The sequence below is a fragment of the Pseudonaja textilis genome, chromosome 1 (assembly GCF_049901715.1).
Source record: "Pseudonaja textilis isolate UNSWEBS1 chromosome 1, rPseTex1.2, whole genome shotgun sequence".
NCBI lineage: Eukaryota > Metazoa > Chordata > Lepidosauria > Squamata > Elapidae > Pseudonaja > Pseudonaja textilis.
Window position 1 is genome coordinate 218,940,536 of NC_141990.1, and position 23,449 is coordinate 218,963,984.

The 23,449-nt window shown below is 42.2% G+C and overlaps 1 protein-coding gene and 1 long non-coding RNA gene across 2 annotated transcripts in view; one reads left to right on the forward strand and one right to left on the reverse strand.

Annotated features, from left to right (window-relative positions):
- IGFBP5 (insulin like growth factor binding protein 5) overlaps positions 1 to 22,899 on the reverse strand; it is a 40,198-nt gene extending 17,299 nt beyond the window's left edge. Inside the window, exon 1 of the mRNA XM_026708119.2 lies at positions 21,815 to 22,899. Coding sequence (XP_026563904.1) covers positions 21,815 to 22,145 — 331 coding nt within the window. The 5' untranslated portion in view covers positions 22,146 to 22,899. The remainder of the gene's footprint in view (positions 1 to 21,814) is intronic.
- LOC148128023 (uncharacterized) lies at positions 1,973 to 7,261 on the forward strand. The gene is made up of 3 exons (XR_015740819.1): positions 1,973 to 2,172; positions 6,370 to 6,476; positions 6,583 to 7,261. It is a non-coding gene; the product is annotated as an uncharacterized LOC148128023 (long non-coding RNA).
- Positions 22,900 to 23,449: the final 550 nt, after the last annotated feature.

The window sequence follows — 23,449 nt, forward strand, 5'->3', positions numbered from 1 at the left end:
AAAAGACTAATCCTCTAGTAGCTATAGTTGAGCCAATAACTATGAGATAGAAAAAGCATAGCTAAATGTACTGCCTATTTCTCATGGTCTGTGGCCAACCTACAAATAGCATTATTTACCAGTTGGATGTAATTGTAAGCTTTGTTTCATCTTTTACTTTCAAAGGGCAAATACTTTCGCTTATGAAGTCAGCATTTTCACCATTTTTAAAAATCAGCTTTCCAAGCGGATGGCCAAAGACTATAGTTGGTTGGGAATAACAACTGCTATAGTCCAAGACATCTGGAGAAGAATATCTAATTCAAAATGTTTTTCAGGATCAGGAATTTGGAACAAAAATTCTAGAAAATGTATTTGGCAAACAGAAGAGAAAAAAAGAAACATAGTAACAAAATATTTTCCTTTTCTAATCAAGTGAGCCAGTGTAGAGAAGTACAAAGATGATCTTGGAGAAAATAAGCTGCGCCCATTAGTAGAATGTAAGCTTAGCCTGGGATAACAGGAATGCATGAGAAAGAAACTCAAGGCTGGCTTGCCTTGAGTCTCTTTGGTATAAGAGGGAAGGAAAAGGAAACACAATAAGGCTTTCAAAATTATTTTATTATAGTTTATATCAATAAAGCTGAGTTTTCGTATTTCTTATGATTCTATTTCCTGATCTGACTTACCTCAAAATGCTGATAATAGTTTGATAAAGATGGCAATTATTTTGAGGGGATGACAGATACTGGGTTAAGAATGATAATCCTTTTCATCTTCTACCGCTGGGATTAATTTTTTTTTTTAAAGTTATAACCTTAAAATCAATGCAAGTCAGTGACTGGTAGTAAGCATGTTACCACATAAATGATCATACTTTAAGCAAGGAGTATATTTTTTTGGTTCACGCTTTCCTGAAATACTTTTTATCAAGTCAGCTGTCTTGCTCGTATGTTATTTCTAGGTAGCATTTTCCATCTGATGCTTAATAGAAAGAGTGGATTTGAAGATTTGTGTGGTCCAGCAATTTAATTATTCATGAATTTCATGTCTTGGTGGTAAACTTGCAGCCCCTTCTACTTTTTTTGTTTGATACATTCCTGACAAACTTTGAAAATACAGCCTTCAGCCCTAGAAATTCAAGATCCTACAACCTGGGAGACAAGGTGGTGAGTGAATCAGACTTAGACAGCAAAGTGAGCATAAAGCCTTTTTCCTTTTATGTAATGAGGGATACTTTATCATCAGGGATGGGATTCTACAGGTTTGCACCTATTCGCTAGAACTGGTTGTTAACATTTTAAGCAGTTCGGAGAACCGGTTGTTAGAAGAAATTACTGGCTTAATCCTGTAAGGAAGGTAGGAAGGAAACATTCTGGTGTTGCCTACAGAAATTGCCTCTGTTAGTCCTTATTACATTCTTGGCAGGACTAAACTTCCTGCCTCAGGAACGTCTCTGGAGGTTTTTCCCCCTCCTTTGCTGGTACTTTGCTTGTGTGGAGTGACCATCCAAAGTTACAATGGCACTGAAAAAAACATTTTTCACACTTACGACTATTGCAGCATCCCCACAGTCATGAGAGGCCAGGCAAGAAGATGCATGCCTCAATGTGAGTGATATTGAGTTGGCCATGCCCAGCCAATAACATGACCACCAAACCATGTCCCACCCAGTCATATGACCATCAAGCCACGCCCACCACCTAAGCCACGCCCACAGAACCGGTTGTTAAAAAATTTGAATCCCAGCCCTGGTTCCCACTGGGTATGTTTGTGTGTTCCCCTCATTCCCCCCCCCCAGCTGTAACTCTAGATAATTTCTGCCAAAATAAAACAATTGCTTGTGATACACTCAGGCTTGCTGACCTCTGTAATCTCACACTGTGCAGCTCCGATAACAATCACTAACTCAGCAATGTGCAAATAAATTTTACATTTGTCACCAGATTGGGAGCAGCTGCTCGTGGAGATTGCATCAGGAAGGACACCAAGCCCCACTGCCCCAGCAGGCTGCTTCAACCCCACCAGGATTGCAAAACCAAAACAGAAGCCTATCCCTTTGCTTCCCCGCCCCCCCGCCAGTGCGTATAGATTCTCCTAACATTTTTCCAGGCTTGAAACAGATATGCCAGAGTAAAGGATCCCCACTAGAAATGTCTCTCTCCTCACTATCGATGACTCCAGAGATGAAAGGTAGGTAAGACATATTCGTTCCGAATCTGCTCCGAGTTATGGTAACAAGAGAGGGATCCTTTTTGCTTCTAAGATTCCCATTTGGGCTTCTAGCCATGTGAGTGGTGAGTGAAAGCTGTTATCAGGTGACAGCTGTTGGTGCCCAGCTATTAAAGGGGATGGGGGAAGTGGGAGGTGGTGCTGGTGGGAAGGATTAATCACAGTTCAGTTTCTAGAGATAAAGTATCTCTGCAAGAAACCGTATCCTTTGCTAATGCATTTTAGGTTCCTTTCTTGCCAGAAAGGCCACAGACTGCAAGGTCCAGGGTACCAAGGCAGAGATGCTATCTTTAGAAAATTGTCTTGCCAGGTCAAACAGAAGGGATCGAAGGTAAAATACCTGGATTTCTGCTTGTGTTTTGCCATGGGCATGCTATGGATTCAAAGCAGCCATTGTGGGTCCCACAGCCTTGAGTAACGGGGAGGGAACCCTTGTACTGACTTAAGCAACACCAGGTTTGGATAATAGTTGGGGTCTGCTTGGGAATTTTGGAGTTGTATAGTGGATCAATCAATCGATTGCCTCTGAAAAAAGATCTTGACAAACCACTCTTCTGTTGTCCTCAAGAAAAACATCAATGGAGTTTCCCATGAAATCATTGGGTATTGAACTCGGCTGAAAGGGTACATTATCTTGACCTAATCAAATAAGGCAGAAATCTTTAGAAAGTGAGAGGTAGGCTGGAAATCTTTTCCCTCTGTGACTATTTTGTAGCTACTTTTTAGAATATGAATTAAGGGCTGAAAAGGGAGAAATGCATACCTTGTCTATGATGCAACAGTTAGGGAACCTATAGCCTTCTGCTAAGTATAAAAAATTTGAAACTGATCCAAGGGTTGAATTTGTGCAATTCACACACATACAAAATCTCCGTCATGGATTGAAGTCACACAGACTTCGCTAGTCTGCAAAGCATTCAGCATTTTGGATTCTGTACTGTTAGGGACTAAATGAAATTTTGCATTTCTCTCCCTCCCTCTCTCTCTTTCCCGCTCTCCCTCTCCCTCCCTCTTCCTCCCTTCCTAATAAAATATACCATACCTTGACTCTTTTCAGTGCATGTGTGTATGTGTGCATACATGCAAGCTTATATTGTATAAGGTTCTTCCAGGACCTTTGCCAAAGGTGGATAGATCTTAACTAAGCCGTATATCTGATATCATTTGAAGAATGAATTAACCCATAGGAATTAAGAGAAGATGACACTAACACAAAAGAAGGCACTCACATAACTACTTTTCGTAAGTGGACGTTTCCTTTTGCAACGTCTGTAACCAGAATCTAAAGTGGGGAGAGTTATAGTATCCCTTTCCAGAGAATGCCCATGAGGCAAAGTTTCTGGAATACTTGTAATGAAATGTCCCATTGGAACATCAGCCTAACAGGAAAGATACTTAAAGCTTCCTTTACTGATATCTTGCCAACCATTTCTTGACAATGTCGAACTCATAATAAACTGTTGGGTAGTTTATTCCACCACAAACTAGTTCTTAAAGTTAAGAAATATATCTGAATGCTTATCCAAATCTTTTTCTTGTTTTCAAATTATCATAATTAAAAGCAGAACTTTTTTCTTTAGACCCAAAGAAAATATAATAATAACTATGCACAAGCCTCAGAATAAGATTGAGGGAACTTATAGGTCTCAACCCTTCATGCCTGCTGCTTTATTGACAAGGCAGTCTTTAAGAATAAACACTGATATCGTAACATTCATTAATCCATTTATTTACCTTTGTGCTCTGAGCTTTCTTAATGAAGTACACATGCTTTACCCCTTGATTCTTTCCAATTTTGACAAATCATATTTTTCAAATACAAAAGTAAAGATGGCATTGAAAAACAATGACCCAGCCCACCTAACTCCCTTTAATCTGAGCAAGAAAGTAACCTATTTTTGGGGATACAGATTGCTGGTTTTTGCCTCTGGATCAGCCTTTCAGCTGCAAAGGGGTTAAGAAATTTGTGACACCCTAGAGGTGGCTAATATGCAGCTCCCAACATCTTGATCATTGACCATTTTGGCTAAGATTGCCAGGACTGTTCATCTCTGCCTCTGTCTGATATTTTAACAATATGGCTTGGACTCGGGGGCTGTCTACTCAGGTAGATTTCACCTGTCCAGTATCATGCTATCTGGAGGTCATGCTCCAGGCCCCCCTCAAGATTTTGTCAGGTTCTCTGAGTTATCAGTTCTAGGCACTGGAATTGTTTGATGAGCTGTGGTGGCACAGTGGTTAGAATGCAGTATTGCAGGCTACTTCTGCAGACTGCCAGCTGCCAACAGTTCGGCAGTTCAGTTCTCACTGGTTCAAGGTTGACTCAGCCTTCCATCCTTCTGAGGTCAGTAAAATGAGGACCCAGATTGTTAGGGGCAAAAGGCTGACTCCGTAAATCACTTAGAGAGGGCTGTGAAGCACTGTGAAGAGGTATATAAGTCTAAGTGCTATTGCTATGAGGTCATAACGGCCCCCTCCTCCCTCTTATTTTTCCGAAAGAACATTAAAAACAGTTTTCAACCAAAAACCTCCCAGTGCAGGAATTGACTGGAAACAACTGCCAATTAAGGGTTATTCTCTAGGGTTAAGGTAATGTTTTAGATTTGCATTTTATTGTCATGATTGTAAGCAGTCTAGAATTGATAATGAACTGAGCAGCCTGCCAGCTTATGCAATAAATGTCATAATAAAATGGTACACCTCTCTTAAAGCACATTGATCTAAATTACGCTGGAGTTCTGCTAATTCACTCTGGATAATGCATGCCATTTCCCATTTGCATGAGAGGTTAACCTCATGCCATTTGCATGAAGGGTTAACCTTCAACAGGTACAGAGCTTCCTGCCTCGGGACGGACTCCCCCCGGGAAAAGATGCAACCATTGATGGTGTGGTGATGGTAAGGTTTTCAGCGGTGACTCACTTGCGAGAACTGAAACGCAGCCAAAGAGACCCCACTATACAGTTCACAGACTGGGTCGAGCTGTCCTGAGTGTGTTTCTGACATTTTGAAGGAGCCCATTTTTGTTTCCAATAGTCTGCTTGGATGATGCTGGGTCACTCCTGCATGGCAGTTGCCAACTTTAAAAAAAAATTGGCAGGGCTTCTGAAGTGACAACAGGTGTGTGACAGACAGAAATTCTGGAACTGGAGCTTCTCTTTCTCCATGCTGTTTGCTTTGGAGGGGAATTATTAGTATTGTGCCTCTTTTGAGGAGGGTTTATTTTGGTTTTCACAGACTATTTTTAACTGACGCTAGGGAACTGTTAATGTTTTCATTGCAAAGAATTCCAAATGTATTGCAGAACAGAACAAGGTGATTCTTTGGCATCCTTTCTGAGAAGGAGAAGGCAAGGCAAATGGGTTTTCCTGCTCCTTGGTCGACCCTAACTCTTGAATAATATTCTTTATTATTAATATTAAAAAGAGGCAGGATAGAGTATTTCCTACAAAGAAGAAATGGAGAAAAATCTCAACAAAGGCAGAAAGCAGCTTCAGTCTTCCTGCCATAAGAAAACAGCCTCAAGTAGAAGCTTGAAGAGGCTGGTCTTCAGGAATAGAGATTTTGTATCCATTCAGAAAGACTGGGCCAATCTATTCATAAGACTCCAAATAAGCAACACAATAGTCAAATCAGAGCTGACAAGATTAGGTCAGACTAACACCTAGGATTTGTATTTCCCCTTTTGCCTGTAGAGCCAGCCTTGACCCCTACATGACCCGATAGGAATCTGGCAACAGCCATTAAAATATTAAAAGGACACATTCTTACACAGGAACAGGCACCTCCATCACCAAATAATATATAAAAGCCCACCTATACCTACCCCATTTTGCCAGCCACCCCAGAAACATGCTGTTGACACTGAAGTGTCTGGCATCCAAATAAACAGAGACCTTCTTTCCTGCAGCCAGCATCCATTTTATTTCCAGTATCTTTTTTCCTGGCTTGGAACTGGACCAGATTTTTCTTCCAACATAGTGAAACCCACTCCCACCTCATCAGGCTGAGTTCAAATCCTAGTGATTTTATGAGCAGATCCCTTTCACACCAACAGTCAAGAAGTGGCTTGTCATGGACTTCTGGGGTATAAGTTCTGCCATTTCCTGGTGAATTCTCAACCAGAGATGTGACTCTGCTTATGTTTTTCTATTCCAGATCATCTTGCTCCTGCCACCCAACTGGCCAATATATTTTAGACTCCCACTACAACTGCGCCCAAAGTACATTATTTTAAAGGGAAAGTTGCTGGGGTCTTAAATATGGTAACCATTTTGGTTGTTTCTCTAAAATACTCTGCTTGTTAAGGCAGCTCCTAATTCAGCTGTTTCATTGATAACCCAACCTCTTTTTCTCCCTTCTGTTGAAAAGGCAGACCGACTGTCTCCACCAGCAACCATGCAGCTCAAACAAATGACACAGACAGACAGGTGGGATCTCAACAAAACAAAGTCTCAATCACACCCTATTCCTGAGCTCCTTCAACTCTTTTTCTGAAGTGGCTTCTCAGCATTCATCAGGATGGACCCCCGGGGCAGCTGCTTGGAGGACATACACCTGGTGACTTTGGGAAACCCATTTACAATGTATTTATCCTGTTTGTTTATACAGTGTCTTTCTGTCCCGGTGTTTTGGCTGAAAGAAGGATTTCAACAAGATTCCTGAAAGGCAAGGACTGCAGGGTGGAGGAGTTGAGTGATAGATAGGTGGGTCCTTGAAACAGTAAGCTCCTTAAAAAGCAGGGTTTGGTCTCAAAAGAAGCATCATTATTTTCTTACATTTTGGTCCAGCCAAAGGATTGTTTTGATGGGGACGGGGTCTGATTCCACGAGAGCTAGCCAAATGTATAAGCCCTCAATGCCAGGAATTGCCAAACCTAATAGTATTTCTTGATTAACCAGCATAATCAAACCTATCACCAATCCAGTCCCTTTTCATTTCAAATATTGGCTGGAGTTCCAGAGCCACCTGATCATTTTGCCAGTGAACTCCTCCAATCCCTGGAGGTGTGTGGCAAGAATGTACCACTTGGGCATGTTGTGTACATGTACATGACACGTAACGGTCATTTGTACTGCTAATGAATGACTATTTCTTTTAGATAACAGTGTAGTTCCTGGTTCTCTTTGCTACTTTCAGATTCATTCACTAAATGCCACTGATCTTGGTGGGTGAGGGCAGAAACATTCTATGTATACTTTTATTACTGGCCTCTATCATGTGCAAAGACTTGCAAATGGAAGGATATGCTGTTCAACATTGGCCAAGTAAACAGAACCAGAATATGGCTCATCTTATTTTTTGGCGAGGGGTGATATCTGGCCTTGAGTTTGACACCTCTGCTTTAGAAAGTCAAGGCCTCTACCTGTTGGTGAATGCAAACTGCTCTGCCAGTAAAGACAGGCCACAATGAGTTGGAAAGCATACTTGGGCGGTCCCTGCAGTACATTTCGCTTTATGGTGCCAATCAAATTTCAATTTCTAATACGGTATGAGTTACTCAGCTTTAAAGCCTCTTCATTTATCACACCTTCTATTGGTATTCCTGTTAATAATGTTACTAATTCCTACTTACAATCCATCTGCACACTTTTCCATATCTTTCTCTCCTCTCTTCCTACTAATGGTACAGCAGGTAGAGACCGAGCAAAGAAAAAGCCGTAACTGAATGTTTAAAAACAGAAGTGACTTTATGCTCATTTATTTCTTTTGCTTTCCAATAACCCTGCTTTATTCAGCAGCTGGCTCTCTTTTCACAGTAGAGGATATTTTAGAGAAGGGCTATTCAGTATAGACAAGCCTTGTAGATCTGTTTGTTGTTTAGTGATGGTAACTATAGGAAAAGTAGTATTTCTACAAGGACAGCATTTAGCCTAGGCCAAGACCACATGGCATAAATACTCTGGTTTTGATTCTTTCTCTGTTCATTTATAATAGCAATAGCACTTAGACTTATATACTGCTTCACAGTGCTTTACAGCCCCCTCTAGGCAGTTTACAGAGTCAGCATATTGCCCCCAACAATTTGGCTCATTTTACCGACCTCGGAAAGATGGAAGGGGGAGTCAACCTTGAACCTGGTGAGATTCAAACGCCCAAATTGCAGTCAGCTGGCAGTCAGAAGAAGTAGCCTGCCATACTGCATTCTAACTCTGTGTCACCATGGCTCATAAGCTGCCAGAGAGGATTTGACCAAGGAATTTTGCTGCCCAAAGATAAATCAATTGAAGTGGAAATCTGATGTCATTTAAAATTAGTCACCGAAGTATTCTCCACTAGATCTGAGGGCAGCCAGGTAACTTAGCAAGTCTTGGACATGCACACCTAGATCAATTTACTCATGGTTAATTGAACCATCCCTTATTCAGTCAACCCACTGAACCATAAACTCAAAATTAAGGTTGAGCTTTGTGCAAGACTCTTGGCCAGGAGTGGTCAAGAGCAACAGTACACATGTCATGACAGAAGGCTGCAAAGTAGATGTGGACCTACCATAGATGTGGGTGGCGGTTATGAGCTTTCTTTATCTTAAAAGTGGATTTTAGACCTTTTTCCAGCTCAGAACCTGCCCATCGGTTTTTAGACACAATCGGAGGGAGTGGGCGTGAGGCTCAAAAAATGGGGACTTGAGTAGCACATGTAGTTTTGGGATTGTAGGATTACTAAATTAGACTCAGAAGGGATGGTCTACTTTGTTATTTAGCACTTCACATGCCACAGTAGTCTCTAACATATTATTCCCATTTGTGCTTCCTCTTTCAGCTACTGATGGTTCAAGTGGCTGTCTCAAGTTTTAACCTCATGATAAGGGCAACTCTACTCTGCAGAATGTTCTTAGCTTGAATGCTTGGTTCTGTTTTCATTAATTTGCATCTTATAAGGGGGTAATCCTTTCCCCTGAGACCAAGGGTAACTTTACCTTTCCTAGGATGGCAGGGCACTGCCTGTTTATTCCAGCTGCCATCTGTTACATGCTATCTTCTCCTTAAGTTTCCCACATCACCTACAGTAAAGGCATTGGTTGCCCAAGGGATAAAATGGAGGGAGAAGAATGAGCCTGGCTGCCTCTTTAACAGTAGTTTGGTATGCAAAAGTCAGCAGCTGAAACTTTTCAAAGTATGTAGCTATATATTATCAAGTGTTAATTGCTGTAGATAAGACTGTTGTTAAACAGACAAGTGTAAGTGTAAGTTTACATCTTATGTTCAGTTGTAAAATGATTTGTTTGAGTTGGGCTTACCCTATGGTGAAAGCTCAGCTGATTGAGATCTATTCCATAAACTACACTCAAGTAAATCACAGGTTAGCTGGTTGTGTGACCACAACTGCAGTCTCCTGTTGCAGAGCTGATCATTCTTTGTCTTTGTACTCTTTAACACCCTATTCATCTAGCTGGGAGTACTACAGAACTGCAGTCTGCTGAAGAAGCTGGTTTTAGCTAACTTCACCTAGTTCAGGGTTGTCAAATTTGTGGCCCACAGGCCAGATAGCACTAGCACTAGCACTTAGACTTATATACCACTTTATAGTGCTTTACAGCCTCTCTAAGTGGTTTACAGAGTCACCATCTTGCCCCCAACAATTTGGGTCCTCATTTTACCCACATCTGAAGGATGGAAGACCGAGTCAACCTTGAGCCTGGTGGGATTTGAACTGCCAAATTGTAGGCAGCTGGCTGCGGCAGAAGTAGCTTGCAGTACTGCATTCTAACCACTGTGCCACAGATGCGTCACATGCTGGCCCCACCCCCACTCAGTTTAGCGAAAGGGAAAAAAAGTCCCAATACATCACATGATGCCACCATGATGATGCGAGTTTGACACCCCTGACCTAGTTGGTCTGTTTATGTTAGAGAATCTCTAGTCCTGGGCTCTCCAACCTTGGCCACTTCAACACTTATGGTCTTCAACTCCCAGAATTCCTCAGCCAGCAAAGCAAAGCAAAGCTGGCTGAGGAATTCTGGGAGTTGAAGTCCACAAGTCTTAAAGTGGCCAAGGTTGGAGACCCCTGTTCTAGTCTACTTAGTTTCTTCTTTTTTCTCAGGATAGATGGACTAGGACCAGGTCATGAAAATAATATAACTGGTACTAATCTAGAAACCTGTGGTCATCTCTAAACCAGTAAATTTGATTGGAAAAGTAACAAATATAGCCAAAGATTATTCAGAATACTACGAATTCTAGAACTGCTTGGTCCCAAGAGAGAACTTTGGCCAAGGCAAAGATCTATCATACAGATAGGGTTGGAAGTTATATATAGGGAAGAGGCAAGCTTTGTCACTTTTCAGTGATGAAAATAATGGTGTTGAAAGAGACAGCTTTAGTTGAGTTGATTGCCATTCTACAATAGTTTTAAAGTTTTCTTAACCAGAATAAATGTTATCTGTATGAATACAATACCTGCGTGTGGTAGTTTTAATAGATGTTCTTTGTGGAAATTTTATGCACTACAGATCTAAATCTCTCACTATTCTTTAGCTCAGCTCCCAGGTGAAGAAATACAAGAATTGGTAGGGATGTACAGATGCTAAGAATATGTCTACTATGGATCACCCATATATCGAACTTTGCCAATACTGCCTCCATTCCTGGTCAATGCCAATCATCTATCCTCTCTAACAATGGATGCCGAAACCCAACAGATGTTAATTTATTTTGCAGCTGCTCTCAGATGGTGTTGGAATGAAGAAAATTCTCCTTTAACACTGATACAGCCTAGGATGGCTTAAGCTTGTCTCACTCATGGGCTGAGGATGATCTGAAGGCAATTTTGTGGGGATGCAGCAGAAAAAAAAGTTGTTCCTGTGTTAAGTAAAGCTGCAAAAGATTGGGATATAATTCACTCAATTGTTAGAATTAAGTCCTGTTGTGTTCAGGTTTACTAACTGTTAAGCAGCAAGCTAGCAGAGGAGTCTGACACAATAGAACTGAGTTTTACTTTTGCAAACTACAGGGAGCGAAAAAGGATGTTTTGAAGTTTCCTCTACAATTTTTTTTAAGGCCAGCCAGTTGAAAATTATCACAGACAGAAGCAAGCTGCAAAGAACTCTTTGATTTGCTAATGGATGAGGTTAATTGAAATTGAACTTCCCACAAATTTGGGGACACACAGATTCCCTATCCTAATTCTAATGGCTGTATAGGGCAGGCCACAGTTGGCTTTATTCTGAGTAAATCGCTTCCAGAATCTTCAGACTGGAACGGAAGCAGTTATTTAAGATATAAAATTCTCATCCTTTTGGGACTTGCTCCTTGATAAGTGTGATGAAATACAGGCAGAGAAGATTAACATTGCTGAACACTTAATAAAGAGGACACCATATTGTTTTGAAGTCCACTTTTCAGTAACATCCATTATAGATTGTGTCAGACTGTGCAATGCTACAGTGCAAAAAAGTAGAGGAATAGTGTCTTAGTCTCATCAGACATCGTAACAACATAATAGGCTTTTATAAAAAGAGAATGGTGAGGTGGGAAGTTGAAGAGCCAGAATAATAGCCATTCTTGTTGGAAATGCAAACTAGGAAGACAATGCTCAAGTTAAATGGAAGCAAAGTGACTTCAGGCAGACCCATCATCTCAGGAAATTCAGGAAAATGCTATGGTCTTGAGATATCTCCAGTAAAATTTCCATCTAGGTAGTTTTTCCTCCCAATTAAAAAGAACCCTTCCCTGGCTTAGCATCCAAATGTAATCATAGTTAGCATACAGTTGATTAGCTAACTATGTCTGCATGCCATATTTTTGAAAGAATGAGCACTTTGGCATCATAGGGTATTGGATGAGAATAGGCACAACCATAGACCTGTCTGCTGATTACCAGGTTACACTGGTTTGTTGAATAACTTATTATGATTTGATTTGCACAACATGCTCAACTTCAAGCAGGCAAATCACTTTTTGCTTTAGGACAGTCTACAAACCCAGTTCCTGAACCCACAAGAGTACCACAAAATTTTTAGAACTGGAGCTGTTTAGGTGTCTTTTACAATAATATGATTTGCAGGCATTTGTGGATGTAGAGATTTGTCTCCAGTATATCACTCAGAATCTGTCCTGCTTAAAGTCTACCATGGGAACATCATGCTCCTACATTTTCTCTCTTGCTCACAAATGAAACAGCCTTAAGATACATTTATATGTGCAGCCCTCCCCCTCACCGTCTTATTCTATATTTAATTATTCTTTAAAATCCTATTTACCTTGTACTTTCTGCCTCCTTGGTTTCATTGTGAGTTTGCCCAGAGTCAGTCTGGTGTCAGGCAGTGCATAAGCGGAATAACTGAACAAAGATATGAGTAAATAAATACTAAGGCCAGACTATCCCAGCACAAGATTAAAAGTGTATAAAATCTGTGATATTTAGTCTCTCGTATTCTTGGAAGCAAGCTTAGATGTTCTGTGCTAGATATGACCTGAGATGTACTTTGGCAGAAGAGGCTGGAGGGAAGGATGGACATTTTCTCCCCTTGGGTCATCAGCAGGAATCTATCACAGCTATTTCTGCCCTCTCCATTAGCACTGGACTTTTTCTACTTTTCTTTGCATACTTTTCATCTCCTTCCCACTATCTATTTTTTTTTTTAAAAAAAACCAACTTCTTTCTAGGCTTCTAACAATGCAGGTGTGGAAAGAATGGTGGCTTATTCAAAAAAACCAAAAACCCCACCATCTATTTTATACAAGGAAAAAGAGGGGCATTACGGTGCAATTCAGCTTTAATGGTGTTCTCACATGACTTACTTTGGGGGAGAAGAAGAGTGTACTTAATGTACTTCAGTGTCATTATATTCTGAAACAGTATCTGAATGTTGAATTGGGCTCTCTCATGATTGTTGGTCAGTTTCAGCCATTTAGGAATCAAAATACCTGTAGAAGATAGGATGCCCAGCAGCTATTAATTAATGCTAGGATCCAGCTACAATACAGTACATGTCCAAAGACGGGAGGATTTGCTTCTCTGCATTTATTCTTCCTCTGATGTCCTGGCCAAGTCTTCAAGCACGCCTTGATAAAGTTCTGAATTGAACTTTAGAGTTCAAGACTTTAGAGCAGCAAAGCTAAAGGGGAACAGTTAATCTCCTTACCTATACTGACAGGTATGCTAATAAATCAGGACAACGCAACAGGAACTAATTCAGTATAGGAAATCTTGGACTTACTACAGTTCATTTAGTGACCGTTCAAAGTTATAAGGGCGCTGAAAAAAGCAACTTAAGATCATTTTTTTTTTCACATTTAATGACTCTGGTAGCATCCCTATGATCAACATTATTTACATTTGGATGCTTGATAGCTGACTCACATTTATGATGGTTGCAGTGTCCCATGGATTAATGTCATCCCCTTTTGTGACCTTCTGACAAGCAAAATCAATGGGGAAACCAGATTCACTTAACCGGGTTAATAAGTTAAGAACTGTAGTGATTCACTTAACAAAGGCGGTGAGAAAAGTTGTAAAATGGGGGCAAAGCTCACTTAACAAATGTCTCATTTAGCAACATAAATGTTTGGGCTCAATGGTGGTCATAAGTTGAGGACTACTTCTATAGCCAGGACAGGACTGGGAACCACCTTAGTATATTTTTGGATAGATTGTTTTATTGAAGAACAGGTGGACGTGCTTGGATTAAGCAATGGGGAAAAGCTCTCAGAAGAGAAAACTCATTTTAGTGAAAGTAGCCTGGATCTTAAGAAATCGTTTTGCTCCAACCTTTCCTATCCCCTCCTGCTGCTGAACTGGCAGCTCTTTAGCAGGAATAGCAATAGCATGTAGACTTATATACAACTCCCCAGTGCTTTATAGCAATAGCAATAGCACTTAGACTTATATACCGCTTTATAGTGCTTTAGAGCCCTTTTCTAAGCAGTTTTACAGAGTCAGCGTATTGCCCCCAACAATCTGGGTCCTCATTTTACCCACCTCAGAAGGATGGAAGGCTGAGTCAACCTTGAGCCTGGTGAGATTTGAACTGCCCATTTGCAAGCAGCCAGCAGCCAGGAGAAATAGCCTGCAGTACTGCACTCTAACCCCTGCACCACTGTGTGACTCATAGACCTTTATCTTCTACCATGTCAGGATGTTGGGCAGGTACTAAAGGTATATTTATGCAGCTGATAATAGCCACCTGGAGCAATGGTGTAAATCAGCTGCTGACATACCGCCGACCAGTGAAGTCAGTCCAAACATTTCCTAGCATCTTCCAGGAAAAATTCAGAAAGATTCCTTCTGCAAAACTCCTGGAAAGGCCCCTGTTGTCAGTGTAAAGTGGAGAGCGGATTGATTTGTTGCTCAGTGCAAGTGCTAGGGTTTTTTTCTTCATCAACGAACAGGTCTTTTTGGAATTTGAATGTTTGACGAGAACTCTCCCCTCATCCCCCATTGAACTAATGGAAGGGTGGGGCCACCATTCTCTCACCCAAGGAGACACAGTCACGTTTCCCAGCTCTTTGGTTATCCCTGTGTTGCTGTGAAATAATCAAATGACATGAAATCATCCGCTGCAGTGGTTTTATGTTATTTGCAGAAACCTGTTCCCGTATTAGAAATCCAGGTGATGCTTTTTCCCCCTCTCCATTTCTCCACAAAGGTCAAGAAATTCAACTTTCCTGCTCAGACCTGATGGATTAAACTTCTCAATTCCCCCCACCCCCTCGTATATATCATAGCAGATTAAACAAAGGGGAAAAAAGAATGGAGTTTTTCCAGTTTCTTGGGGGAGCCATGGGCCTGTTCCTACCAGCCTTGGTTATTACCATACATGGATCTGAAGCTTGTGTGTAGTAAGAAAGAAAAGCGCCCAGCTAGAATCGAGTGGTTGCATCCCAGATAGCACATCTTCAACCTTGCAGAAGGCATGCCATTTACTTGCTCCCATGACCTTTGCCCCAACTCTCACCCTGCCACCTCTCAGGTCACCCCCCCCCCCAACTTTCCTTCCCCCCATTCTGACTCTGCACCTGCCCTGCATATCAGTCACAGATGCTCCTTTGCTGCTGTTCTGACTGTGAGCATTTGAACAGAGGCTGCAAGAGGACACACACTGTCTGAGGCCGAAGAAAATAGGAGGTATACAGCCTAGCAGGACAACCTTCCAGCTTCTTTTGCAAATACGAACCCCCCAAAAAACGGGGGCATTTGAAAAGATATGTTATAAGGCAACCTTCTTCCAAACAACCGCTTGGCTTCACTCTCAATCTCACGAATCAGGAGTCTACTCAAGAGTCTGTTGGCTTCTTCAGAAGCAAAAATAAAAAATAAATGTGCAGGAGGAGGGGAAGTAAACATGGAACAGAAAATTTGGGGTTTTGAGACACCTCCCCAGTAGATAGTGTTGGGGATCCAAAGAAGCCATGGGTGTTAAACTTGCTGCATCATGTCACCATCATGTGACGTATTGCGACTCCCCCCGCCCTTTGTGGGGTGGCTGTGGCCTGTGCATGATGCATGATGCATCCACCCCTTGAGCCCCCAGTCTGACAATCCCTGAAATAAGCAGCCCTCTATTTTTCTGCAGTGTTCTATAAACTGCACCAAGTTGTGCCAGTCTAAATGAGCATCGTACCACACAGGCAACAAATGTATGTAGCTAAAGATATAAATAGGTGGCAGGGATCATTAATCACTAGGCTCCTCACCTAGACAGGCCATCCAGTAATTGTGGTTGGCAAAGTAGCATTTATGGTTTCCCGTGACTTGTTTAACAAATCATGATTATTACAAGTACGTTTGGTTTGATCCAAATGTGAGCTATTTGAACCAAGAAAACTGCCCTAGAGCAGGGGTCTCCAACCTTGGCAACTTTAAGACCTGTGGACTTCAACTCCCAGAGTTCCTCAGCCAGCTTTGAAGTCCACAGGTCTTAAAGATTTCTGGGAGTTGAAGTCCACAAGTCTTAAAGTTGCCAAGGTTGGAGACCCCTGCCCTAGAGAATGGTAGCTTCTCTTGGTAAGGAAGTAGCAATGGATGCAGAGCAGGGGACTTTTCATTTCGGAGATCTGACAAAATAGAGCAGGCTCTTTTGCTTTTAATAGAAGGCTAAAGGAGGACATTTCAGCCACTGTAATGTAACTGACATATCTTGGAATTCCCTCCTGTTTGCAATATGGAAGGGGCAAAAACCTCAGTTTCTTCTGCACTCAGCCATCCTCACAAATTACATGCCCTAACAATGTACAGTGAAATAATCTCTTCTGCTGCAAACTTCTCTCCCTCCCACTTTTTACTGAGCAAGTTAAAAATGCAGGGTATGATAATAACTCACCGTTGCTCTTGCTTTAGGCTTGGACTACTAACTGCCTCCTCAAAAGTTATGTTAGAGAACAGTTAGTGTTCTCTAACTTAAGCAAGTGGTAGGAAAAAAAGAAAATCCCGGACAGCAATTGCAGGTAGTCCCCAGCTTACAACTATTTGTTTAGTGACCGTTCAAAGTTATAATGATATTGCAAAAATGACTTATGACTGTTTTTTTCACACATACGACTGTTGCAGCATCCCTCCCCCCCCCCCACAGTCACATGATCAAAATTCGGATGCTCAGCAACTGGCATGTGTTTATGACAATTGCATTGTCCTGGGGTCATGTGATCACCTTTTGCAACTTTTGCAACTTTCTCAGGAGCAAAATCAATGGAGGAAGCCAGATTCACTTTAACAACCATGTTTCTAGCATAACGAGTGCAGTGATTCATTTAACAACGGTGGCAAAAAAGGTCGTAAAATGAAGCAAAGCTTGCTTAACAACTGCTTTGCTTAGCAATGGGAATTTGGGGCTGAATTGTGGTCGTAAATCGAGGACTACCTGCACAACCTGGAGCATGCTGTGTTTTATTTCTTCCACTGAGCTGCAATTGCAGCATGTGGCCACCAGGGCTGGCTTCTGTAACCACTTGCAAGTGTGGACAAAGCCTTTCTCTCTCAGGTGTGGATGATTTTGAACAAGAGCTAAACATTTAAAGAACTTTGTGGGGAATCCTTTCAAAGGCATCAAAAGTCCCCACCCAAAACCTCCCAGGGTATGAGAACTAGAGGAACAGATTTTTAATCATACCACCTTCCTTTTTACCTATTTTTCTATATGCAGGAAAAATATAAAAACCCACCACGGAGGAGAAGTATGTGGAGCGCACCCACATACTGCATACAATATGCTGGGAATAAAAACCCATGTGGGTTGTGTTTGCAGTTAAAAGAGCATGAAGAAATGAATAGAACAGACGCCATATATGGTTGGGGCGAGATTAACCAGCAACTATACCGGAGAAGTTAAGACGTAGAAATGATCTAGTCCTACCCCTAGCTCAATGCAGAATCCATAGAGGATTTTTTTCATACATTATCACCCAGGGTTGGTTTGAAGACCTCCAACAAAAGCAAACTCATTACACCGTGTGGCAATCTATTTCACCAGCTTCATAGCTTGAACCCTGGTTCTAATCCTGTCCCCTGGGGCAATAGGGCATAAGTCCACTTCTCTGTGAGAAACTCTTTGGATCAGGAGTCCCCAAACTGGGCAACTTTAAGACTTGTGGACTTCAACTCCCAGAATTCTTGGCAATTAAAGTTGCCCAGTTTGGAGACCTCTGCTTTAGATATTTAGATATCGGAGGCTTATTGCTATTTGTTTTCCTGGAGTGGATGTTCTTCTGTGTTGCTTCATCCCACGGATCTAAAGTCAGTGAAGTTTTTAATGATCTCCTCACATATTTTATAGTCCGTCCAAATGGAAATCATAGGTGGGAACAAAGCAAAAACAGGCTCTCCTTGTTATTTTTAAAAGTGCTTGATTCCCATTTAGACAGAGCCTTGACTTTTACTCTTTTCATTGTTATCCAGGACAGGGCCAATTCTGATGAATAACCCCAGCCAGGACTCACTCCTTGAAGTCTTCTCCAACCTTGGCACAAGTTTTTGAGTTCAAGTCAAACTTTTATTTTTTCCCCTTCACCCGTTGCTTAGAAACATGCCTTCAAAAATATACTTCACAGTTCTCACATTTTGCTGTTCTGAGGCTAAGAGGTTCTCTCCCAACTCTTGCCCTCAAAAGAATCCTGCTTTTTTAAAACACACACACACACACACACACAGAGAGAGAGAGAGAAAGAGAGAGAGCAGACTTAAATATCTGATTACATATGAACCATCCATTCCCATCAAGCTTCTGTATTTGGGTAAAGAAGTCCTTGGTGGTCCACCTTTAACATTATTGGATTAAAGTTGAACTGAGAAGCAAAACAAGGTATTTTGAAATTAATTTACAAGATTTGGGAATAGAGAACAAGGTGACTGGCAAGCTGATGGAACAGCAGAGTATTTTTAAGGGAAGAGCTATTTAGAAATTAGCAGCTCCCTTAAAATATTTCAAAACCTTTGTTGAGACTCTAGAAAGAGTGCAGAGAAGAGCAACCAGGATGACTAGGGGACTGGAGACTAAAACATATGATGAATGGGTACAAGAACTGGGCATGTTTAATCTAGTGAGGAGAAGTACCAGGGGAGACATGATAGCAGTCTTCCAATATTTGAGGGGCTGCCACAGAGAGGAAGGGGTCAAGCTATTTTTCAAGACACCTGAAAGCCAGACAAGGAATAATGGATGGAAACTGATCAAGGAGAGATTCAACCTAGAAATAAGGAGAAACTTTCTGACAGTGAGAACAATGAACCAATGGAACAGCTTGCCTTCGGAAGTTGTGGGAGCTTCATCACTGGAGGCTTTCAAGAAGAGACTGGACTGCCACCTGTCAGAAATGGTGTAGGGTCTCCTACTTGGGCAGGAGGTGGACTAGATGAGCTACAAGGTCCCTTCCAACTCTGTTAATCTAATCTAATCTAATCTAATCTAATCTAATCTAATCTAATCTAATCTAATCTGTCAGGTATCTCAAGAAGATATTGATAGGTATCTAAATATCCAACCTGAGAGGCAAAGAATATGAATTGGTCTATCCCAGTTGTTTCCCTTCATTTTAATAATGCATTCTACCAAGGACAATCTGGTTGGTGAGGATCTGACTCTTGATTGTTTCTGATTGTTTCCCAATTGTTTCTGATGCCTCCTGATATAGAAGGCATCAGAAACAATTGTGTACCACAGATCAGCAGCCTAGCAACTGGCAAACCTCCTGCCGTTCCATCCAAGGTTCACTGTCACTCAGCAGAGGTTAATGGAGCCATCACTTGTGCCATATTTGTTCTATTTGTCAGTAATTTCTTAAACCAAAACGCAACTGATAGACAAATTCAGATATTTCATTTATGTGGAAAAGACAGAAAGAAAAACAAGTGATTCGGATGCATTGGCCGAAGCCATATGTGCTATGCCATGGTTTGTCAATTAATAAATAAGCTACAGTGGGCTGGATCAGTAGAAGACAGTAAGCCATAATCCTAGTTCACAACTCCCCTGGTTGGCTGTGAACAATACATTTAAGCCCCACCACCCCCTGAATTAAATGGTGTACTATAATATATAAACCTCTGGACTCATTTTGGTCAAGGATGACAATGATTTTGCCTCCCCCTTCAGGAAACAGCATAAAAAGCTCTTTCAAACAGCCACAGGCAAGCGAGGGAAGTGCCATGTTTTGCTTAATCACTCTTCGGTCTTCACAAGACATGCATCAGCTTGTGGCCACTGGGCTGACACACACCGCTTTGGAGCACCTGCTGCTCAGCTGGGACCAGAAAATGTGTGTGCGGAGGAGGGGGGGAGAGTTGTGTGTATGTGTGTGCAGAACAGAGGGCAAGAAAAGGGCAGATAGACAAAAATGCAAGGGTGTATTCAGATTAAATCCAAGCTCAAAATTGCTGCAGGTTTCAGCAGTCTGTAAGGGGCACTGTTGTAACTCTAAAGAGAGGAGAGTGAATTGCTCAACATTGCTGTTGCTTTCCCTAAAGGTAATGATTTTACTTATGTTCCTGGCCAGAATTCTTGCACACACATGCACATATGTACTCACAATCTAAAGAAGCGCAAATGAGTGCAAGGAGGATATTTTACTTAGTGTTAGCGCCAATAGTTCTTTGCATAGTTTCCTGAGTTTCCACAGCAGAAAAATCAAAATTAAAACCTTCTCCTCTCTTCCTCCCACCCCTCCATAAGACTATAGTAGTTTGACCAAAATCTCTGGCTTTAACTTCTCCACCCCGCCCCACCCCCCAAAAGCAATTGAAGTTTGGCAAATGTGTTGATTTTTTTTTTTTTAAAGAAACTTTTGCTCTGCCAAATGAAATGACAACCAAACTGAACCAATGCTTTAAAAGAAGAGATGCAGGGTGGGTGCGTGTGAGGAGGTGGGAGGGTGGGTGGGAAATACAATGAATGGAACAAGATTTATGGAGGGTTAGAAAGAGGCTTATAGCTGCTGTTCTTCATTGGTTAGGCGCAACAAGCATTCCCTGGACGCTGGATTTTGCAGAAGGGAACATCTGATAAAAGAGCAGCTTTTGTTTTTTGGGTGGAGGGGGGGGCGGAGGGGGGGACAGAGAAGAAAAGAAAGAAGCTCTCTGAATGTTGGTATGGAGAGAGGAAGAAGAGGAAGGGGGCTGCTAATAAGCCACGAAAAAGTAGTGTCGGGATTGGACTTGAGGGTTTCTTCCTGGGCAAGAATGCTGACCCAGGTTTCTTTTCGAAACTCTCTCCCTTCCCTCCCAACTCTTTTTCATTATTTTGTTGCACCTGTTTCATTTTGATGCCACCCTGCCTTCCCCTGCAACAACCCACAGATGGAGTCAGAGGGAAACTCAAGTCTGAGGATGGGAAGGGGCTACAGATAAGAGGTACGGAAAGTCAAGTCAAATGGGACTCACCTGGCTATTGGTGTTGCCGCATTGATGCAAAGGGTGCTACATATTGATTCACAAAGGCTTGAGAAGATAGACTGCTGCTAAGCCTTGCCCTGTTGGGGGAAGGGTCATGGTGATGGAGATCCAGGGGTAAGTACCAAAGGTGGTCATTTGTAGAATTTGGGGACATAATCTTCATCTAAACCCCCTCCTTCTTTCAGATGGGACTATGCATTGACTTCAACATGGGGGAAGCTGGCACCCTCTCCTTTTTTTAAGGGATGTTTTGTTCATTTTCCCCGGGTGCCCCAAATTATCTGCCCCAAAGCTCCTGTCAATCCCAACAGATGGGGTGAAGAAGGTGTTTGGCTTGGGCTGCAGAGAGGAACATAAGCAAAGATTGAAGGAGATGTGATGTCTGAATGTCAAATGCAGGGAGGGAAATTCATCAGAGAGAGAAACCAGGGTCTAGTCAGGGGTAACAGAAGTTATGCAAGATGAGAAAGCACTGGGAAGACTCCGCTGGGGAAGGAAGGGGAAGATAGGTCCGGAGAAAGAGAAGGAGCACTGCCGAAGACAAGTGGGAAGGGAGGAGAATGCCAGAGAGGCACCAGATCTGAGCATTTAATCAGATTAAGCAAAATGACGCGATGATGCCTAAGCTGGCTTGAAGGAAGTAAAGATGTCCAGAGGATGCTCAGTGAATGGTAACAGGCAACAAACAGACAGGGGAGCCCTCTCTCCCACCCCCTCACCCCTGCCAGCAGAAGAAAGGAAAGAAAGGAAGCTGAGCCCAGGGCCCAGGGCAGGTACTCACCATTCTTAGCTTGTTCTCGGTAACTCTTCTCATTGAGGCAGACCCCTCGGCCATGGAGTAGGGCATGCAAGGGCTTCTCCTCGCCTTGACGTGGCAGGCAGCGCAAGCCTTGGGCGCATCGCTCTGTGTACACCCCACAGGACTGCCCTTCAGCCAGGGCGCATGTCATGCAGCATCCACAACCGGGCTCCTTCACCAACTCGCAGCCCACAGGACTGGGAGGGCACATGGAGAGGGCTTTCTCGTCACAAGGTTCACAGTGCACAAAGGAACCCAAACCCTGCGAAAGCCCCAGGCACAGAGACACGAGCAGCCCCTGCATCAGGAACATCTTCAAGGCTCTCTTGTCAGGCGCAGGAGTTGTGAAAAGAAAAACAAAGTTCTTTTTTTTTGGAGACCAAAAAAAATAAAAATAAAAAGCCTCTTCTCCTTTAAGAATCCAAGAGAGGCTTAATCAGAATGTTGGAAAAAGAACACCTAGACTGCTATAAAAGAAAGGCTATCACAGGTTTGTCTGCAGCTGACAGTTGCAAAGAACTACAGATGCAACAGGTTGGTAATTTCAAAAAAGAAAAAAAAAGTCACCAGAAAAGGGGTTAAAAAAAATTTAAAGAGCAAGAGTAGCTTTGGCGCGGCTGCACAAAGAAGTATAAAATAATCCACACGCCCCACTAAAAAGCAAAGTCTGCAAGAGGCTGGGGAGGAAGCAAAGAATTGAACAAGCTTCTTTTCGACTGTCCTGATATGATCTGCAGCAATTTTTTTTAAAAAAAAAATGTCTGGAGTTGCACTAAAGCAGGTAAAGCTGAGCTTTGTCAAAGAAGAGATTTGGGACTGGCTGATATTTTTTTTTTGGTTAAAAAAAAAAAAAGACCCCTCCTTTTCCTAGATTGGGTTAAAAACAACAAAGAGGTTTTCTGTTGAAGGTTTTTTTTTTTTTTACAAAGTCTCTTTGACAAAGAGAGCAAAGGAGGAAGAGGAAAAAGAAAAGAATTCCACTTTGTAGATCTCCCAACACTTTCCCCCTGGAGAAGTTTCTAAAGAGACTGAATAGTGCCGAGCAGGCATGTCTTTTAAATAGACTGCCCCTGGCTGCCTGCCAGACCCTTGCTGCAATCTGAGATCCCAATGACACCTCAGCCTGAATTGGTGCCAGGAACCAGGGCAAGCTCAGTGCACACTCCAAGTGTGTGCGTGTTTGTGTGTGTGTGTGTGTGTGTGTGTGTGTGGAGGGGAGGGAGTGGGGTGGGGTGACTGTGCAGCTTTTGACTTCTAGGCTTCTAACGCACACCACCCAAAGGCATCCAATTGCTACCTTTACACTGTGCAAGAAAAAAAACAAAACCAGTGTGTGTGTGTGTGTGTGTGTGTGTGTGTGTGTGTGTGTGTGTGTGTGTTTTCCCCTCTTTAAACTGCAGGGAATTTTTTTTTTCTTTCTTTTTCTCAAAACGTTCAGAAGTTCAGGCTCAACTGGTGTCATGTTTATTCTCAGTGCCCCAAATTGTAAACACGTGTGGGTACACTTTGGAGCAAATTTCATTCAACTCGTTGGGATTTTATTCCGAGTAGGTTTATGCGGGAATGGAGGAACATATCAGATAGCCAACTTTTTCTTTTTTCTTTTTGGTTGAGGAC